At 44.8% G+C, this 21,828-nt stretch overlaps 1 protein-coding gene across 1 annotated transcript in view; it reads right to left on the bottom strand.

The window, feature by feature from the left end:
* Positions 1 to 293: 293 nt before the first annotated feature.
* The window catches only part of dpy19l1l (dpy-19-like 1, like (H. sapiens)), a 98,168-nt gene continuing 76,633 nt past the window's right edge, over positions 294 to 21,828 (bottom strand). The window contains exons 16-22 of the mRNA XM_085993736.1: positions 19,280 to 19,335; positions 18,009 to 18,033; positions 15,228 to 15,347; positions 13,012 to 13,186; positions 4,225 to 4,324; positions 1,815 to 1,940; positions 294 to 696 (exon numbers count right to left, since the gene is read on the bottom strand). Coding sequence (XP_085849862.1) covers positions 528 to 696; positions 1,815 to 1,940; positions 4,225 to 4,324; positions 13,012 to 13,186; positions 15,228 to 15,347; positions 18,009 to 18,033; positions 19,280 to 19,335 — 771 coding nt within the window. The 3' untranslated portion in view covers positions 294 to 527. The remainder of the gene's footprint in view (positions 697 to 1,814; positions 1,941 to 4,224; positions 4,325 to 13,011; positions 13,187 to 15,227; positions 15,348 to 18,008; positions 18,034 to 19,279; positions 19,336 to 21,828) is intronic.

Raw genomic sequence — 21,828 nt, 5'->3', positions numbered from 1 at the left:
TACAGACTTACCCGCACGTTAAAACCTGTAAAAAAAAAAGTTCAACGCGCGCGCGCAGATTCCCGCGCGCACGCGTTCGACCTCTGAACCCCTTGGTTCAGAGGATCGGAAGTGCCGGTTTCCTGCGTAGTGCATGCAAGATTCCGGCACTTCCATCGGGTCCACGTGTGAGTACTCCGTCCGTACTCACGCGTTGGGACCCGAATTTCTGGGCCATTATATACGGGATAGAAAGAAGCATAACAGAAAATGACCAAAACATTTGCAAAGGCAAATAAGGACAACACCTCACATTTTACTCACAAAATCTTTATTGAGAATAATCACATATGCATAACTCCGTAAAGACATTAAAATACTGTTTATAAAGAAACACTTACAAAGATCATATACTTCTACATTTGTTTCCATCTTCATTCACACCTCCTGTTGCCATGTTCAAGCAATTTGGGATATTTCACCTGCACAGAAATGTTCAACCAGACTTGCCCTTGAAATCCTCTGTTCATCCAAATTACCACGGACTTCTATATCCAGTTGAGGCTTTTCTTTATCTTTAAGACTTTGTAAACTTCATTCTGAAACACAGGAGTAAAGTGGGGACCGGGCGACTGGGAAAGAACAGAACACAGGGGAATTTTCTTCGCATTTTGCACATCTTCCACATCCCAAATTTCTGGCATACTGCAACCAGGCCTGTGAGAAACATAATTCAGTTAATTAACCCTGTAAGCAAAGGCTTGTGCAAATAACTTCCCTGCATTATTACTCAAAACAATGTTACATTCATTTTAAATAGACATTGAGGTCCAAAATTCTGAGTTGGAAGAGCCCATAGCCAGTAATTGGTGTCATTAAATTGATTGGGTTTACAAGCCAGTCAGGTGCTACCCGTTAGCATCAACTTTACTGTCTGTGCGTGGTTCTGACCGGATGCCACTAATTCAGCGCTCACGTCACCATGTATTCCTCCACACCAGTACTTACAGTTCTAATATCAGCACTCAAATGAACTATTCGAATAAAAAGGGCAGAAATAAACCAAAAGATGTTGAGTTTAATGGACTGGATTTCAGTCTAACCACCTCCCCATGGCAATACCATTGCCAAAAATCCCTTACCATCATACTGGGGATAACCATTGACCAGAATCTCAACTGGACCAGCCACATAAATGCTGTGGCCACTAGAACAGGCCAGAGGCTGGGTATTCTGTAGCAAGTGGCTCATCTCCTGACTCCCCAAAGCCTCTCCACCACCTACAAGGCAGGTCAGGAGTATGATGGAAAACTCTCCACTTGCCTGGATGAGTGTAGCTGCAACAAGACTCAAGAAGCTCGACACCATCCAGGACAAAGCAGTCCGCTTGATTGGTAACCTAACCCCACCACCAGTTTAAATATCAATCCTCTCCCCACCGGCTCTAACTGAAATGGCTTGAGCTCAAGTTTTCAGAATCTGAGATGGAGTTGGAGACATGGAAGAGGGAGAGGCGCTTGTTTCAGATGGCAGTGCGTACACTGGCCACTGAGGTTAAAGGGGTGCAATCTAATGCCCATTCTGCAATAATTTTAAATTAAAACTTTACAGGTGTTACAGAAGGATCATTCATTTAAACACAAATGAATCATGGAACACAGAAATAAATGCTACGGAATTAATTTATTCTGTTGCACACAACAGGAACAAGTACCAACAGAAGAAAAATAACTGAGGCAATATTATCCTCAAATTTATATTTCGGTTGGATCAATGAACAATTTAAAGAGGAAAAAGAAAATGATGATCAGAAAAGCTTTAAATCAGACATTTACCTTGTTTTTCTCAAACACCAGGAATCTTCAAAAATAAAATAGTCTATGCCCAATCTGATGAGCCCATTCTTCACTTCCTCCACTGACTTCCGACTATACATAGCGTACACTTGCTTTGTTCTTTCCCTATTTGAGAACAAGCAGAGATTTTGATATATTTTCGAATTCGAGCTGTGGGCGGGGCAAAAACAGTACTTCCATAATGGGAATTTGACGGGGGGGGGGGGGGGGGGGCTGAATGAGGAGCAGAGCAGTTTCATTCAAATTTCAGTACAGTAGATAAAAATATAAACTTAACTATCATTTCCAGTAAGAACGGCAGCACAGGAAGGGACAGTGATGGGTCAATCCTGCAGGATAGGGAGGTACGTGTAACAGATGTTAACTTAGACAAACACACCTGCGGGAAGCGCCTCCAACTGAAATGGCTTGAACTCAGGATTTCAGAATCCGAGGTGGGAGTTGGAGACATGGAAGAGGGAAAGTGGCTTGTTTCAGATGGCTGTCACCTTGCTGGGAGATGGGACCTGGCAGTGCTGGAGGAAGGAATGATGATCATTCATAGGTCAGGGAATGCAAAGAGAGACAGGCTACAGCAGAAAAGTCCAGAGCAAATGGCCTTCCCCAACAAATCTGGAGGCAGTGGTTTCCTAGTGGGGGAGGGGAAACTCAGAACAGGATCATCAAATGGATTAAAATCTGTGAGTTGCTGGGGAGGGGTTAATAATTCTGTGAGGAATGCAGTAATAAATAAGAGACTCAACAATTAGAGAAGCGGACATTATCTTTTGCTGTCCAGACTAAGTTCTCCAGATTTTTTGTTGCTTCCTGAGTACCAAGATCAGAGAGACTGGAAAAGATTATGCAAGGGGAGGGACAGGTCAGGAGCCAGTCATCATGGTTCAAGCTAATGACATAGTAAAAGAAAGGCACAAATCCTGCAAATGGAGCTCAGGAGATTAGAAAGCAGGTTTAGGAACAGGGCTTCAAGGATGGTAATCTCTGGATTTACCCCTAGCCATGTGCTAGAATAGGGAAAGATAGTTAGGAGTGAGGAGCTCAGCACATGGCTAAAGGGATGGGGTCAGGAAAAAAGTTTCCATTTTGTGGAGCATTCTGGGGAAGATGGGAGCTATTCTACATGCAGGAGCTAGGACAGGACAGGAGCGAATGAATTGGGCAAACAGATAAACAGAGAAATGAAGAGTTATTTAAATTAGAAAAATGAGGCACAGTGAAAATAAAAGTAAAAACAGAGAAGGTAGAACTAAAACAATTTGCATAATCTGACCACAAAGCAGTGCAGTAATATCTTCTCTCCACAAATCGCTCAAAATGTTTTCTAAAAAGTTTTTATCTGTCTATTTTTCCTCAGTAACTGAAATTTCTAATGTCTAAAATAAGGATTTAAACAAAATGAAAATTCAAAAACTTACCGATTTTAAAATAGTATGATTAAATTTATTCATTATTGTTTTTTGTGTTTTTAATGACTTCATTAAAGTTTTTACTTGAAGACCTCAGCATCTCACAATAGCCTGGGCTTGGATTTGATATTTGTGCCCAAGAGCCATGATGCTGTGACCTGAATTTGGATTGTGCAGTCTGAGCGTGTACTAATTTCCAAGGATGTGTCACTACGGTTCAGTCAGCTACACTGATGGAATATTGTTCTTCAATTTCTACTCAGCTTTTCAAAATTATTTGAAGAAAAGCTGGACGACAAATTTCAAAAGCTTCGTTTAGGTAAAGTTCATATTAAGCATTTTTTTTAAAAAGACAAAGTGTGTGTGTGTGAGAGAGAGAGAGAGAGACCATGTACAAATGAGAGCCTGCACGAGTGAGCGTGCATGAGTGAAACAGAAAAAAGTGACTACTGATTACATACCTGTTGTAGATTCTGTTTTGTGTTCCTTAAATGTCAAAAAGTGCATTTATTTCTATTATAAATTCTTATGTCCACTTTAATAATGGGAACTGCTCAAATAAACTGGCCACACTGTAATTATACCCTCCTGCCAGTGGTGGTAATGCGGGGAGTAGGTCTGCGTATCCCAGCTTCTCAGCCTACACGTCACAGAAACTCCTAAGCTGCAAGCAACTCAACGTCCCAAGGTGCTGCAAGTATTACAGTCTAACTATAAATAGTATGTAAAATCAGAGAATGCATAACCTTACATTGGGAACTGAATTATATCTTGTGAGCCCTAGTCCAATTAGCCCCACCCTCTAACTCTGCTACAGCTAAACACCGTACTTGTCTCGACTACCAGAGCAAAAAGCCATGGGAATCGACTCGTAATAGGAATTAATTCCCAACCGGCTATTACACCCCTGTGTAATTCAGTACATTGCCTAAAGTTATCACACTTTGAGTGTAATAGTGAGGGAACAGCAAAAGACTACTAACCTCAGCCCTGCATCTTCATAGTGTGGGTGATTTACAATAGGTCGTCCTGTAGATAACTTGATGCTTGCCATTGTGGGCATAGCTCCAGCAAACACAGCATCTGAATGTGAAGGAATGATTTTATAGCTCATCAACACCTCCATTTTATTAATATCTACCTTTAAAAGTCATTAGTTTTCAGTTTCAAAATAAAATGGAATATAATTAAGACCTTGTCAGTCTGTATATACACACACACACACAAATACAATAGGGTACATTTTTCTCTGCTCTGCTCCCAAATAGCACCCCAATTACAGGTGTAAAGCGGGGGAAAAATGGACGTTAAATGTCTTGTGCCTGAATAGCACTGCCCCTGAAACTCTACCACTTTTTTTGCTGTCTACACCACTTTAAATTCTAGGCAAATGGGCACCAAATGACCGGTTCCCTTCTCCTGACCACACAACTACTCCATCCCCACCTTAATAACAAGGGAAGCCTCAGTCAAACCAGCACCCTCTTTCCACACTCTCACTCATTTTCCCTTTCCCTCCACAGTCAGAATCGCTATAATAGATCACCAACACAGCTTTATCTAAAATAATTCACCCCCGGCTCCTCACCAATGTGCTTCCCTTTCCCCTACTACCTCAAGGGCTAACTGCAGGGGCACCCTGACTTTTGCTTGGACTAATGCCGCCATCTTAAATTTCTGCAGCAGCAAGAGTACAGTCACAGGGGAAGACGCGTTAAAGGCTACGGGAAGAGCAGAGAGAAGCAAATCAAAGCTTCAGCCGGTAAAGGACACATTTTAGCTATCTTAAAAAATGCAGGAACGACTGAGCCCCAAGTTCCCAAGCACAGGGCTGAGAAACATCGCCCCCCCATTATCTTTCACCACTCTTTTTAAGTTTCTGGATTGGAGGAAACAGAGTGTACTTAAACAGAGTGTTTTTTGGGGGGAATTCGGAGAAGAGGGTGAAGGAGTTGCTGGTTTTTGCCGACACTTCTTGTAGTGCTTTGTGTTACAGGTAGATATTTAATTTCAATACCCTTAACTTAATCTAGATCAAGTAAGTAGTCAAGAAACCACACTGTAAACTAAGCTACCTAATCACAAATTTAATTAAATAAATCAAGGTTCGATAGGGATGGCAGTGCAGGCGGTGTGCCGCAACTGCAGCATGTGGGAGTTTGTGGAGAGCATTGTGATCCCAGACAACCACGTTTGCAGTAAGTGCCTGCATCTTGAGGACCTTCAACTCAGTTTTTGAGCTGGAGTCTTGAGGTGCAGACATTGCGGGGCATGAGGGATGGGGAGAGTTACCTGAACACTTTGATCCAGGAGGCAGTCACACCCCTTAGGTTAGGCAGTGGTACAGGTCTGGTTAGTGGTCAGGGACAGGAGGGTGTGACTGCAACTCAGGCAGGTAAGGGGAACCCAGGTGAAGTGCTGGAGGAGCCTCAGCCTTTGCCCTTGTCCAACAGGTATGAGGTTCTTGCTGCCTGTGTGGATGAAGGAAAAGCCTGCAGGATGGATGAGCAAGCTGACCATGGTGCAGGAGGCCATTCAAGTGGGGGGAGTGAAAGGGAATGTAGTTGTGATAGGGGACAGTATTGACAGGGGGATAGATACTGTTCTCTGCAGCCGCGAGTTCCGAAGGTTGTGTTGCCTGCCTGGTGCCAGGGTTAAAGACATCTCCTCGCGGCTGGAGGAGAACTTGGAGTGGGAGGGGGAGGATCCAGTTGTTGTGGTCCACGTAGGAACCAACAACATAGGTAGAACTAGGAATGAGGTTCTGCTGAGGGAGTTTGAGTAGCTAGGATCCAAATTAAAACACAGAATCTCAAAGCTAATAATCTCTGGATTGTTACCTGAACCACGTGCAAATTGGCACAGGGACAAACAGATTTGAGGTTTAAATGCGTGGCTCAAAGTGTGGTGTGGGAGGAAGGGGTTTCAGTTCATGGGGCACTGGCACCAGTACTGGGGAAAGAGGGAGCTGTTCCGTTGGGACGGGCTCCACTTAAACCGGGGCTGGGACCAGTGTCCTGGCAAACCGAATAACTAGGGCAGTAGACAGGGCTTTAAACTAATGAAGGCGGGGTGGGAGGATTCAGGAAAGAGTAAATTTAAAAGCAGCAAGAGAATTGTCAAGGCTCTAGAGCAGAGTAGAGTTCTGGGTAAAAATAAGCAGAGTGGGTCAGGAAGGGACAGAGAGAGTAACAAAGGTAATAGGGCATCAGTGACTAAGGTGACATCAGGGACAAATAGAAATAAGTCAAAGCTAAAGGCACTATATCTGAATGCGCGAAGCATTCGCAACAAAATAGATGAATTAATAGCGCAGATAGAAATGAATGGATTTGATCTAATAGCCATTACGGAGACGTGGTTGCAATGTGGCCAAGGTTGGGAACTAAATATTCCAAGATACTTAACTTTTAGAAGAGATAGGCAAAATGGAAAAGGAGGAGGGGTAGGCCTGATAATAAAGGATGGGATAAAGACAGTAGAGAGAAAGGATCTTCGCTCCGAAAATCAAGAAACAGCAAGGGGCAGAACACATTGGTGGGAGTTGTTTATAGACCCCCAAACAGTAGTTGTAATGTAGGGCAGAGTATAAATCAGAAAATTAGAGGCGCATGTAACAAAGTTAATACAGTAATCATGGGGGACTTTAATCTACACAGAGACTGGGCAAACCAAATTTGCAGAAATAGTGCAGAGAACAAATTCATGAAATGTATGCAAGATAGTTTTCTAGATCAGTATTTTGAGCAACCAACTAGGGAACAGGCTATTTTAGATCTAGTATTGTGCAACGAGAAAGGGTTAATTAATAACCTTGTAGTAAAGGGGCCTTTAGGGAATAGTGACCATAATATATCTGAAACTAGGGTCTTAAATCTAAACAAAGCAAACTACGTAGGTATGAGGGGCGAGTTGGCTACGGTAGATTGGGAAACTACATTAAAAAGTATAATGGTAGACAAGCAATGACTAGAATTTAAAGAATACATAATTTACAATAATTATAGATTCCTTTAAGGCACAAAAACCCCACAGGAAAAGTGGTCCAACCCTGGCTAACAGGAGAAGATAAAGATAGTATTAGATCAAAGGAAGAGGCTTATAATGTTGCGAGAAATAGTAAGCCTGAGGATCGAGAGGATTTTAGAATTCAGCAAAGGAGGACCAAGAAATGTAAAAGCTTCTATAACTATGTAAAAAGGAGAAGATTAGTGAAAGTAAATGTGGGTCCCTTACAGGCTGAGACAGGAGAAATTATAATGGGGAATAAGGAAATGGCAGAGAAATTAAACAAATACTTTGTGTCTGTCTTCACGGTAGAAGACGTAAAAAACTTCCCAGAAATAGTGGAGAACCAAGGGTCTAGCGAGAATGAGGAACTGAAAGAAATTAGTACGAGTAAAAAAAATAGTACTGGAGAAATTAATGGGACTGAAAGCCGATAAATTCCCTGGACCGGATGGCATACATCCTAGGGTTTTGAAAGAGATGGCTGTAGAGATAGTGGACAGTATTATCACCATCCCTGGGTATGTCCTGTCCCACCGGTTGGACAGGCCCACCAGGGGTGGCGGCACTCAGTGGTATACAGTCGGGAAGGAGTGGCCCTGGGAGTCCTCAACATTGACTCCGGATCCCATGAAGTCTCATGGCTGCAGGTCAAGCATGGGCAAGGAAACCTCCTGCTGATTACCACCTACCGCCCTCCCTCAGCTGATGAATCAGTACTCCTCCATGTTGAACACCACTTGGAAGAAGCACGGAGAGCAGCAAGGGCACAGAATGTACTCTGGGTGGGAGACTTCAATGTCCATCACCAAGAGTGGCTCGGTAGCACCACTACTGACCGAGTCCTGAAAGACACAGCTGCCAGTCTGGGCCTGTGACACGTGGTGAGAGAACCAACACGAGGAAAAAACTTACTTGACCTCATCCTCACCAATCTACCTGTCGCAGATGCATCGGTCCATGACAGCATTGGTAACAGTGACCACCGCACAGTCATTGTGGAGACGAAGTCCCGTCTTCACACTGAGGACACCCTCCATCATGTTGTGTGGCACTACCACCGTGCCAAATAGGATAGATTCAGAACAGATCTAGCAGCTCAAAACTGGGAATCCATGAGGCGCTGTGGGCCATCAGCAGCAGCAGAATTGTATTCCATCACAATCTGTAACCTCATGGCCCGGCATATCCCTCACTCTACCATTACCATCAAGCCAGGGGACCAACCCTGGTTCAATAAGGAGTGTAGAAGAGCATGCCAGGAGCAGCACCAGGCGTACCTAAAAATGAGGTGCCAACCTGGGGAAGCTGCAACACAGGACTACATGCATGCTAAAAAGCAGAAGCAGCATGCTAGACAGGGCTAAGCGATCCTACAATCAACAGATCAGATCAAAGCTCTGCAGTCCTGCCACATCCAGTCGTGAATGGTGGTGGACAATTAACAGGAGGAGGAGGCTCCATGAACATTCTCATCCTCAATGATGGTGGAGCCCAGCAAGTGAGTGCAAAAGACAAGGCTGAAGCATTTGCAACCATCTTCAGCCAGAAGTGCCGAGTGGATGATCCATATTGGCCTACTCCTGAGGTCCCCACCATCATAGAAGCCAGTCTTCAGTCAATTTGATTCACACCACATGATATCAAGAAACGGTTGAGCGCACTGGATTCAGCAAAGGCTATGGGCCCCGACTACATCCCGGCTATCATGCTGAAGACTTGTGCTCCAGAACTAGCCGCACCTCTAGCCAAGCTATTCCAGTACAGCTATAACACTGGCATCTACCAGACAATGTGGAAAACTGCCCAGGTATGTCCTGTCCACAAAAAGGACAAATCCAATCCAGCCAATTACCGCCCCATCAGTCTACTCTCAATCATCAGCAAAGTGATGGAAGATGTCGTCGAAAGTGCTATCAAGCGGCACTTACTCACCAATAACCTGCTCACTGATGCCCAGTTTGGGTTCCGCCAAGACCACTCGGCTCCAAACCTCATTACAGCCTTGGTCCAAACATGGACAAAGGAGCTGAATTCCAGAGGTGAGGTGAGGCGAGAGTCATTGCCCTTGACATCAAGGCAGCATTTGACCGAGTGTGGCATCAAGGAGCCCTAGTAAAACTGAAGTCAATGGGAATCAGGGGGGAAAACTCTCCACTGGCTGAAGTCATACCGAGCACAAAGGAAGATGGTTGTGGTTGTTGGAGGACAATCATCACAGCCCCAGGACATTGCTGCAGGAGTTCCTCAGGGCAGTGTCCTAGGCCCAACCATCTTCAGCTGCTTCATCAATAACCTTACCTCCAACATTAGGTCAGAAATGGGGATGTTTGCCAATGACTGCAGTGTTCAGTGCCATTCGCAACTCCTCAGATAATGAAGCAGTCCATGCCCGCCTGCAGCAAGACCTGAATGACATTCAGGCTTGGGCTGATAAGTGGCAGGTAAAATTCGCACCACAGAAGTGCCAGGCAATGACTATCTCCAAGAAGTGAGAGTCTAACCACCGCTTCTTGACATTCAACGGCATTACCATCGCTGAATCCCCTACCATCAACATCCTGGGGGGTCACCATTGACCGGAAACTTAACTGGGCCAGCCACCTAAATACCGTGGCAACAAGAGCAGGTCAGAGGCTAGGTATTCTGCGGCGAGTCTCTCACCTCCTGACTCCCCAAAGCCTTTCCACCATCTACAAGGCACAAGTCAGGAGTGTGATGGAATACTCTCCACTTGCCTAGATGAGTGCAGCTCCAACAACACTCAAGAAGCTCGACATCATCCAGGACAAAGCAGCCCGCTTGATTGGCACCCCATCTACCACCTTAAACAATCACTCCCTCCACCACTGGCGCACCGTGGCTGCAGTGTGTACCATCTACAAGATGCACTGCAGCAACTCGCCAAGGCTTCTTTGGTAGCACCTCCCAAACCCGTGACCTCTACCACCTCGAAGGACAAGGGCAGCAGGCACATGGGAACACCACCACCTCCAAATTCCCCTCCAAGTCACACATTATCCTGACTTGGAAGTATATCGCTGCTCCTTCATCGTCGCTGGGTCAAAATCCTGGAACTCCCTCCCTAACAGCACAGTGGGAGTACCTTCACCACAGGGACTGCAGCGGTTCAAGAAGGCAGCTCACCACCACTTTCTCAAGGGCAATTAGGGATGGGCAATAAATGCTGGCCTTGCCAGCGATGCCCACATCCCATAAATGAACGAATAAAAAAAAATACTGGATGCACTGGTTGTCATTTTCCAAAATTCCATAGATTCTAGAATGGTTCCTGCAGATTAGAAGGTAGCAAATGTAACCCCACTACTTAAGAAAGGAGGGAGAAAGAAAACGGGGAACTACAGACTAGTTAGCCTGACATCACTAGTAGGGAAAATGCTAGAATCTATTATTAAGGACGTACTAACAGGGCACTTAGAAAATAATAATAGGATTGGGCAGAGTCAACATGGATTTATGAAAGGGAAATCGTGTTTGACAAATCTGTTGGAGTTTTTTTGAGGTTGTAACTAGCAGAATAGATATGGGGGAACCAGTGGATGTGGTGTATTTGGATTTTCAGAAGGCATTCAATAAGGTGCTACACAAGAGATGATTGAACAAAAAAATAGGGGTCATGGGATTGGGGGTAATATACCAGCATGGATTGAGGATTGGTTAACAGACAGAAAACAGAGAGTAGGAATAAACGGGTCATTTTCGGGTTGGCAGGCTGTAACTAATGGGGTACCGCAAGGATCAGTGCTTGGGCCTCAGCTATTCACAATCTATATTAATGATTTGGATGAGGGGACCAAATGTAATATAACTAAGTTTGCTGATAATACAAAGCTGGGTGGGAATGTAAGTTGTGAGGAGGATGCAAAGAGGCTTCAAGGAGATATAGACAAGCTAAGTGAGTGGGCAAGAGCATGGCAAATGGAATATAATGTGGAGAAATGTGAAGTTATCCACTTTGGTAGGAAAATTAAAAAAGCAGAGTATTTTTAAATGGAGAGAGATTGGGAAATGTAGGTGTTCAGAGGGACCTGGGTGTCCTTGTACATGAATCACTGAAAGTTAACATGCAGGTACAGCAAGTAATTAGGAAAGCAAATGGTATTACTAAAGCAAAATACTGTGGATGCTGGAAATCTGAAATAAAAACAGAAAATGCTGGAAAAACTCAGGTCAGGCAGCATCTGTGGAGAGAGAAAGAGAGTTAATGTTTCAGGTCGACCCGAAACGTTAACTCTGTTTCTCTCTCCACAGATGCTGCCCGACATGCTGAGCATTTCCAGCATTTTCTGTTTTTATTGAAGCAAATGGTATGTTGGCCTTTATTACAAGAGGATTTGAGTATAAGAGTAAAGACGTCTTACTGCAATTATATAGGGCCCTGGTGAGACCACACCTGGAGTATTGTGTACAGTTTGGGTCTCTTTACCTAAGGAAGGATATACTTACCATAGAGGGAGTGCAACGAAGGTTCACCAGACTGATTCCTGGGATGGGGGGATTGTCCTATGAGGAGAGATTGAGTAGACTAGGCCTATATTCTCTGGAGTTTAGAAGAATGAGAGGTGATCTCATTGAAACATACAGAATTTTTACAGGGCTTGACAGGGTAGATGCAGGGAGGATGTTTCCCCTGGCTGGGGAGCCTAGAACCAGGGTCACAGTCTCAGAATAAGGGGTTGGCCATTTAGGACTGAGATGAGGAGAAATGTCTTCACTCAGAGGGTGGTGAATCTTTGGAATTCTCTACCCCAGAGGGCTGTGGAGCCTCAGTCGTTGAGTATATTCAAGACACTGATCGATAGATTTTTGGATATTAAGGGAATCAAGTGATATGGGGATAGTGCAGGAAAATGGAGATGAGGTAGATCATCAGCCATGATCGTATTGAATGGCGGAGCAGGCTCAAGGGGCCAAATGGCCTACTCCTGCTCCTATTTCTTATGTTCTTAGAAGGGAAAATTAGGTAATCCAGTCAAAAGGTTCACAGAATGAGGAAGGGGAAAAAAAACCTTCCAATATAACTGCCTTTGTTGTGGTATCGCAAGTTAAACCCAACCTAGACTGATGGGTGACTCCTCTCCCTGTGAGCTGCAGGAACTCTTACATGAAACAAATTTCAATTCAGCTGTTAGTAGATATGGGTCTAACACACTAATTGGATACTAAATTAGCAATCTCACCTAGCTGGGCTACAGAGAAAGTTGCATGTGGTAAATGGAAATATCACAATGCAATAGGTGCATTAAGGCCAAAAGCAAAATACTGTGGATGCTGGAATGTGAAATAGACGCATTAAGCAACCAGTTCTGAGGTTATGACTAGGGAACATTGTTACAACAGAGCAGTCAGAACTTCATTCTGCAATTGGTTACGTGATCTGCATATCTGACTGGGAGTGTCTGATGGGCACCTGAAATGGGGAAAGCTTCATTCCCAGCAGTAACATTCCTCATTTAATGAGCACAAAAACTCGATAAAAGAAGCTGCAGTGCTCATGAGCCCCGGAGGCAGAATCTACCAGTTACCTCCCCCACAACAGGTGATTGAAATATGTTCCGTTTGGGAGATTTTGATCGGGTACTTTGAGTGCCTAAAGGATGTATCGCAAACGAGTCCTACTCTACACAGCTGTTTACGTTTGTAAAATAAGATAGTTAAACAAGAATGCATTGATTGGTATGTAGCCCTATAGAGGGCTAAAGGCACAGTTTCTTCGCAAAAGTCACTTTTGTAACACTCACCCTTTTTGGTGTTTTCTTTAATCCACTCTAATAATTCCTCCTGAGGGAAGTTGCTGAATTCTCCAATGATGCTCCACTGCTCGTGCAGGTTTATTGCCCCCTGTACAGCCATTGTTGCCAGCATTACACACACAATTATCTGGTGATTGGTTTTACTTCGAATCCAGCCAAAAAGCTTCACAAAAGGAAGGAGAAACAAAAAGCGTGAAACAATCTCCAATGCAACATCTTTTACTTTGGTCAAGAAAATACTGAGTAGGTGTATAGAGAGACAGAGGAGAGAGATAATTTGAAGAATAAATGCATCCAGTGCACAAATACCAACAACCAAGGTGTTTTATACGGAGTCAGTGATTCAAAAGAAGTTATTCTATTTCACAAACCTATATAAAAGGTCAAGGCTTACTGTAGATTCTTCCGCTATTTTGTGTTATGGAAAACACACAGGGAAAAGTCAGCAGCAAATGATCAGAATTGCTGATAATTTCTTTTTCCAGAATTAAGCACACGCAATAAAGGACATTCTCCTCCAACCTTGTGTCTGTCCCCATATGTAAAGCTGCAGTCACCCTGACTGCAGTGTTGGTGTGAAGCAGTTTGGCTTCGCACTGACACGGCAAAGTATAAATGCAGCCAGAATTTGAGCATTAGGATAGAACATGACTCTGAATCCAAGCGGACGGAACCCTTATAGGTGGTGTCACTCTACAGGAAACTTTCGATTAAAGGGCCCCTAAATAACCGGAAATGTCGGTTAACCGGCAAAATTCAGGAGTAGGTTCAGGTAACTTTTATCACTTTTTTTACTCCATTTGTTGCTGTGCAAGGGTGTGGCTGCAGCTGTTGCTAAGCTACAGAGACGCTTGCAACTTGTGCCTATTGTTCTGAAGCTGTAAGCAACAGGGTTTGTTGCTTTATACGGAGCTCTCAGCTCCGTATCTTTTACTCTAGCGTTCGGTTATCCGGAATTTTTGATGAACTGGCACCACGTCGGTCCCGTCCGTGCCGGATAAAAGAAAGTTTCCTGTACTTTGCTTCACATTAAGTGCGGAACTTGGCTCTCAATTCATGCACCCGGTTTGGCATCAGTGCAAAGTGGTTTTGGCTTCACATTGACGCTAAGCTTGTGGAGTGCGCATTCACCCCAAGAAAGTTACCTAGCTAGCACCAATTTCAATTGTAATGTCCCTATTTTCTACTGCGCTGTCTCATTCCACAGCATATAGTCACAGAATCACAGAAACCCCACAGTGCAGATAGAGGCCATTTCGGCCCATCGAGCCTGCACCGACACATATCCCACCCGATCCCCGTAACCCCTACACCAACACATATCCCACCCTATCCCCGTAACCCCACGTATTTAATCCCCCTAACACTAAGGGTCAATTTATCCTAGCCAATCAACCTAACCCGCACATCTTTGGACTGTGGGAGGAAACCGGAGCACCCGGAGGAAACCCACGCAAACACGGGGAGAATGTGCAAACTCCACACAGACAGTCGCCCGAGGCCGGATTCGAACCCGGGTCCCTGGCGCTGTGAGGCAATATAGTGTAGGACAATGAGTGCTGATTTAGAGTGTAATATCACTATCTGACAATCACATCCAAGATCACATCGTAAGTGCAAGGTTTAATTCTGCTTATAACAAAACTCATAATTTGTACTACTGAATACAATATTAATGAATTTATATTGCTGACTTGATGATTTTAATCCAAATATTCTCAAAAAATCACAGAAATCTCAGCACAGGAGGAAGATATTTGGCCCCCATTGCGATTCCAGGGATGCTATTCCCAAGTCCCGCCCTGTCCCTGTACTCTTAACATATTTCTTCAAGTTTTTAATTCCAACCTGAACAAAATCTACCAGATTAAATGCTACATGTTATTAAAATCAAACACCACTCATTCAGCCATGTACTAAACCTTTTAAATTCAGTTAGCGGGTCCATTGTTCTGATTCTAGATTGGGCAGTGTAGAGAGCAGATCATCAGTGAAGAGCTTTCCAGTGAGGCAAAGAAAACCCCAAAACATTGCAGATTTGAAATTAAAACATGCAAAGTCGAAAGTTTGTTGCTTACACCAATACAATACAGCTACTTTTGCTGAAGATTTCAACTTACCGTCATGTAACCGGGTCTGGGGGCTGGGTTGAACAAATGGGTGGAAGTAACAATATTAAACTTCATTGATGAAGCTTATCTTACCTGTCTGGAACAAATTAGAGAAGTCATGATGCACATATGAGGTGTGAGGAAAAGTTTGAGTCTCATGATGAGAATGGCCAGGACTATAAACGCTACTAACTGCAAAACATGATAGACAAGCTGTGGAGACAGAAACACAAATGACACCTTGATGTTACACACTTTCAATCTATCAGCAACAGGTACGATGATTTCAAATATCTACAAGCCCTCCAATACATCCGGTCTAGAGATTTAGGCCCTAAATTAGGCCCAAGACGCACTGCAAAAACTCAGCAAGGCTTCTTCGACAGCACCTCCCAAACCCTCAACCTCCACCACCAAGAAGGACAACAGGCGCAAGGGAACACCACCGCCTCCAAGTCACACGCCAGCCTGACTTGGAAATATATTGTCGTTCCTTCAGCGTCACGGTGTCAAAATCCTAGAACTCTTTACCTAACAGCATTGTGGGAGTACCTTCACCACAGGGACTGCAGGGGTTCAACAAGGCGGTTCAACACCACCTTCTCAAGGGCAATTAAGGATGAGCAATAAATGCTGGCCTTGCCTGCGACGCCCACATCCCGTGAACAAATAATAAAAATTACAGGGTCGCCGCTCCGTGCCGGAAATGCAATGGAGCGGGACCTCAGGTCATTGACTAGAGGTTGACCCCATCCCAAATCCCCAATCCGGGGTCATTTCAATATTGGGGGCAGCACTACAGATTGCCCAGCAGAAAATAAAAGCAGCGCCCTGCTGCTCCATTGAGAAGCCAGAGGCCCTCATCGGCTGAATGGTCAGCAGAATTCTTTTTCTATTTCTCTCCGAAGGGAAACCAGGGCCTGGCTTCTAATGGCAGCTGATCCCCTCTGGGATTGATGACCTTCGTTCGGAAGTATTTTTGGGGTCAGTACAGACCTCGGCCCTGTGCGCAGTGGGCATAAGAGTGGCCAACTGGATGGATTTCCAGAGGTAGCCTGGGAATGCCCCTAAACACGCCTCCAGTGCTGGCTGCAGAGATAGGGGCGTCAAACAGAAGCTGCTCCCACCTCCCCCACAAATCAGGATTTATGTCGGAGGCAAAATGGAGCAGAAGCCTGTCCCATCCGGGTTCTGTGCCAAATTTCTAGCCATCCACGGGGGATCTGCCCATTTTGCGCCCTCCCATCACCCAAGAACTTTGGGCCCTAAATATACAGGGCAAATTTTCTGTAAACTCCTTCATTTATTCTCTATTGTGAACTTTTGTGCAGTGAGAAATGGCAAGAAGATCATCAGCTGCAGTGAAAACCCAATGACATCCCATTTACTCACAATGTAATGGCCCAGAAATTCGGGTCTCCCCGGGTGAGTACGCACGGGGTACTCACCCGTAGGCCGAATGGAATTGCCGGTTTCCTGCATGCACTGCGCATGCGCGGGAAACCGGCACTTCCGATCCTCTGAACGAAGAGGTTCAGAGGTCGAACGCGCGCGCAGGGGAGGCTGCGCATGCGCTTTGAACTTAGTTTTTTTTTTTAAAACAGGTTTTCCCAGGAGGGTAAGCCTGCAGGATTTACATTTAAAAAGCAGGCGTAAGGCCTGCTTTTTGCAAGGTAAGTGGTCAATTAATTAAAATTAAAACATTTTTTCCACAGGTTTATTATTTTTAAATACTTTAAAGCAAGGTAAGTTTATTTTTAGCCCCGTTATAATATAAAATTATTTTTTTTAAAAATTTAAATTATTGTTTAAAATAGTTATTTAATGTAATTTATAGTTTATTTAAAAAGTGTGATTTAAAAAAAAAATTATTTGAAGGTTTACTGCTATTTTGGGCCCATAGTATTTATAAGTTTTGACAGGTCTACCTGTCAATCTTATGAATGGGCTTTTCCCTCCTCCGATTGGCTGCCCATGGCTCACGTGATCCCAGGGGACGCATCGCACTAACTACGCCCCTGGGACACACAAGCACTGCGCGCCGGCAGCTGGGCCAGGCCCTGGAGCGGAATTCCACGGGGCCCTACAGCTCAACTGCCGGCGCGCAAGGTAAGTGCAGGTCGGGGGCTTACACCCGCGGGAAGCCCCCGACCCGAATTTCTGGGCCAATGTCTCTTTCACAGCAAGAGGCTGCCTGGATCGGGCTTCCTCATTGACTGCTGTCAAAGCGGCTCTGTGACTGGCCCAGCTGAGACAGGCTTGCAGTCAGGTCATGTAATTATAAACTTATAAAATTCTGACAGGACTGGACAGACTAGATGCAGGAAGGATGTTCCCGATGGTCGGGGAGTCCAGAACCAGGGGACACAGTCTAAGGATAAAGGGTAGGCCATTTAGGACAGAAATGAGGAGGAATTTCTTCACCCAGAGAGTGGTGAACCTGTGGAACTCTCTACCACAGAAGGCGGTGGAGGCCAGTTCATTAAATATATTCAAGAAGGAGTTGGATATATTTCTTAAGGCTAAAGGGATCAAGGGATATGGGGAGAAGGCAGGGACAGGGTACTGAATTTGGATGATCAGCCATGATCGCATTGAATGGCGGAGCAGGCTCGAGGGGCCGAATGGCCTACTCCTGCTCCTATCTTCTATGTTTAATTATAGTTATGGACAACAACGGATCAGGGAAAAATTAGATTGATGTCGCTTAAAATCTACAGAAAAATGGTTCTCAGCCACTAAAATAAGGGCAAGAGAATGACCAGAAGTTTTCAATGTAATGTTTTTGTAATATGTAATAAACCCAAATGTCAAAATCAGCCATGTAGCAATAACTCCTAAAGTTTGATCATGAAGTGTAAAAAAGTGTTTTACCTCTCCACGGGTTGAAAACCTCCTTCTAAAAAAAAAGAAAATACACATTTTAATTACTAATTAAAACTTTAAGAGAGACAATGACTGCATCCAATAACAGATGGGCTTCAAAAAGGTCTCTCTTTCCTTGATTAAGTTTCCTAACGCACCAAAGGACTGGAGCGGGGGGGGGGGGGGCTGCGATGGCGAGGGGGCTAGAGACGACATCATGCGGAACCCATAAAGCTCGGCTTTCCGCCATGACGTTGCCCTGGGGGGAGGAATTCCCACTGGGGCCCGTGAGGGCAATAAGTTTCGTCCATCACATTCTCCCCTTTGACGTTATGAAGGAGGCAGGGCCGGTGGAGGGGCATCTCCTGCCAGAATTCCAGCGGCTCCCATCTCATAAACGCCCTGGTGATCTGGACACCAGAGAGCGCCTGCCGTCCAGGTCCACAGAGGGCCCAAAGGGGTGTCCAGACCTGGGTCTTGGCCTGGACATCCCAGAATACTGTCGGCAGCATCATAGCAAACCTGTCTCTGATAACACGTTAAATGTTATAAGAGACCAAATTCTAGCCTTAACATTGAGTTCAACGACTTTAGATCATAACCACCTCTTCCATTTTCTCAGACAGCAGGTGCTAGCAACGGTTCTGCTGTTACTTGACCCATTACACATTGCACCATCATCCCTTTTTTTATTTAATCACTCTTGCCTTCCACCCTATCACAGACCGTCCCCTTTTGTTCTTTCGTCTCCTCCCCCCCATCCCTGCCTCTGTACTTGCTTATAAACTGTTAAATCTCTAACTATCTTCCAGTTCGGACGAAAGGTCGATTAACCTGAAACGTTAACTCCATTTCCCTCACCACAGATACTGCCTGACCTGCTGAGTATTTCCAGCATTTTCTGTTTTGATTTTAAAGACTTTTAATCTGCCCAATCTGTCCTCCTATGGCCCAGTTCTTTTGGATGCCCAAGGTGCATCAATACTGGTGGGGGCACCTGACTGAAATAATGACATGGGTTAACCCTGCCCTAATCTCTGACATTCTGTGGAGTCAGGAGAGGAGGGGGCAGGTACAGCGGGATATCTGCTCCATCACACTCATGATGACAGAGGGGATCCGAGGATTTCTGGCCCCGTTGAGCTCAAATGCAGATTGGAAGTTTGTAGGATTACAACTTTCAACTTATCTTTTCATTTGTTCCTCATTTTAAAATCTCTGTGGCAGAAGCTCAATTTGTTGCATTTCAAAGCCCACGCTAACACATTATGGACACTTACTCCTCCACGCTTTCAGGAGAGCTTCCTTTTAACAAACCAATCAGCTCCTTCAAAGTCTGTAAATAAAAAATTAAATCGATTACCATTTCTTGAAATGTTCATAAAAGATTTTGTTCTAAAGCATGTTAAAAAACAACCAAACACCGAACGATTAGGAAAGCACAGCGTACACAGCGAGTAAAAAGAGTTTAGCAATAAAAAGGTGCAAATCCCTGTTTGCTAAACTTCAATATTCGAAGGATGGGGGGCGGGGGGGACTCAGATTAAAGGCTGCTGAAGTGACTCGGCTGCACACGAATGAATATATTCAGATGCTGAAAATTACCCAGGGAGGTGAGGAAGAGGCACTCCAGTAGTGCCAAGATGTGCCCAACCTCTGTCACTGACCCTAAACTTCACAGGTGTCATTCCACCGCTCACCCCCCCCCCCCGCACTCCCTCAAAGAAGTTAGTGTCCCCTGTAGCCCCAGTTGTAAAAGAGCCACAATTAAATAACTAAAAGAATAACAGCACTTTATTTCTTTGGGTGCCTAGGCCATCGTGCCAGCCTGGACTCCCGGGTAGGGTCCACTTTTATCTTTCGCTGGGGTGGCATGTACAACCACCAATCCTAAGCTGGATCCCTCTGGGGATGGGGTAGGGGAAACTGCTGGCGTTGGGAGTCTCTGCCCTGATCCTGCTCCTCTCACGCCGCTAGCCTCGTGAGTGACAGGTGAAGCCACCACCCCTTAATAGCACGGGACCCGCAGCATCCAGATCCCAGTCTGTATTCCCACTGAAACTACATCGCCAACATCCTGGAAGTACCAGGAATGTCCTGCTCCCAAGTTCATTATTTAAATCAATTTTAATAAATCATAAGTGGTCGTGGATAAAAATATCATTTTAAATTTAAACATTTAAAAAAGCTATCATGCTATTAAATACTCATAGAACCATATCATTTACAGCTTGGAATGAGGCTATGCAACTCATTGCTAGCTTTTCAAATGGAGCTATCTGTCCAAAATCGCATTTCCTTGCTTGCTCCCTGTATCCTTTTATATTCTTCTCTTTCAAGCACTTTTCTAATTCCATTTTAAATGATATTATAGACTCTGTGCCTCAGCCACTTCTAGTAAAGTATTCCATGTTCGAATAGTGTGCTTCCACTCCAAGGTGTCAGAAGGTGGTGGGTTCAAGTCCCACTCGACACTTGAGCACATAATCCAGGCTGATACCCTAGTGCAGTACTGAAGGAGTGCTGCACTGTCTGTCTCTCAGGTGGACGAAAGAGATTCCATGGCACTAGTCGAAGAATAGTAGGGGAGTTATACTGGTTAACATTTTATCCTTCAACCAACATCACCAAAACTGACCATCTAGTGATTATTGTGGGATCTTGCTGTGCAGAAATTGGCTGTTGCATTTCCCTCACTACAACAGTGTCAACTCTTCAAAAATACTTCATTCGCTGTGAAGCGTTTTGGGACATCCTGAGGTTGTGAAAGATGCCACGGTGGCATAGTGGTTAGCACTGTTGCCTCACAGCGCCAGGGACCCGGGTTCGAATCCGGCCTCGGGTGACTGTCTGTGTGGAGTTTGCACATTCTCCCCGTGTTTGCGTGGGTTTCCTCCGGGTGCTCCGGTTTCCTCCCACAGTCCAAAGATGTGCGGGTTAGGTTGATTGGCTATGATAAATTGACCCTTAGTGTTAGGGGGATTAAATACGCGGGGATAGAGTGGGATTTGTGTTGGTGTAGGGGTTACGGGGATCGGGTGGGATATGTGTCGGTGTAGGCTCGATGGGCCGAAATGGCCTCTATCTGCACTGTGGGGTTTCTTGTGATTTCTTCTTGTGTAAATGTCATTTCTTCTAATAGGCCATTGTGTGAAAAAATTATTCCAACTCCTTCCTTCATTCTTCTAGCGATAACCCTTAGTCTGTGCCCAGCCAACCAGTGGGAACAATCTTTCATCTCTCAGTGTTCTAGTGAATCAGTGAGGCTCTAATACCCTTCCTACATGCAGATTCCCAGAAATGCACACAATATTCTAACTATGGCCCAAGTAATGTCTTGTACAAATGCAACATCACTCCCATGCTTTTATATTCATTGCCATTACAGGAAACTTTGGTTTATCCAGAGGTTAACTGTCCGGAATGCTCGAGCCACCGGCAAAAATCAGGAGCCGTTTTGTTAGGTTTTTTTTTTTCCGTTGCTTTTTTTTCCCCGCCAGGCAGGCTCTGCAAGGTCTCGCAAGCGTCTCTGTAGCTTAGCAACAGCTTCAGCAAGGTACGCCCGACTGTTTAGAAGCTGTTGCTAAGCAACAGGGTTTGTTGCCAGATACGGAGCTCAAAATCTCCGTATGTTTCAACATTACCGCTGGTTTGTCCGGCAGTTTTGATGGGACGGCAACAGCTCGGTCCCGTCGGTGCCAGATAGCACAAAGTTTCATGTACGTATAAAACCCAGAATTCCTGTTGCCCCTTTTACAACCTGTACTCCCACCTACGTATCTGAATCCCAGCTCTCTCTGCTCCCCCACTCTGCGTTAAGGACCTTACC

Source organism: Somniosus microcephalus, chromosome 7 (assembly GCF_052327205.1).
Source record: "Somniosus microcephalus isolate GS21.2 chromosome 7, FLI_Smic_1.0, whole genome shotgun sequence".
NCBI lineage: Eukaryota > Metazoa > Chordata > Chondrichthyes > Squaliformes > Somniosidae > Somniosus > Somniosus microcephalus.
The sequence above is the reverse complement of the archived record's forward strand: the minus strand, read 5'-3'. Positions and strand labels throughout refer to the sequence as shown.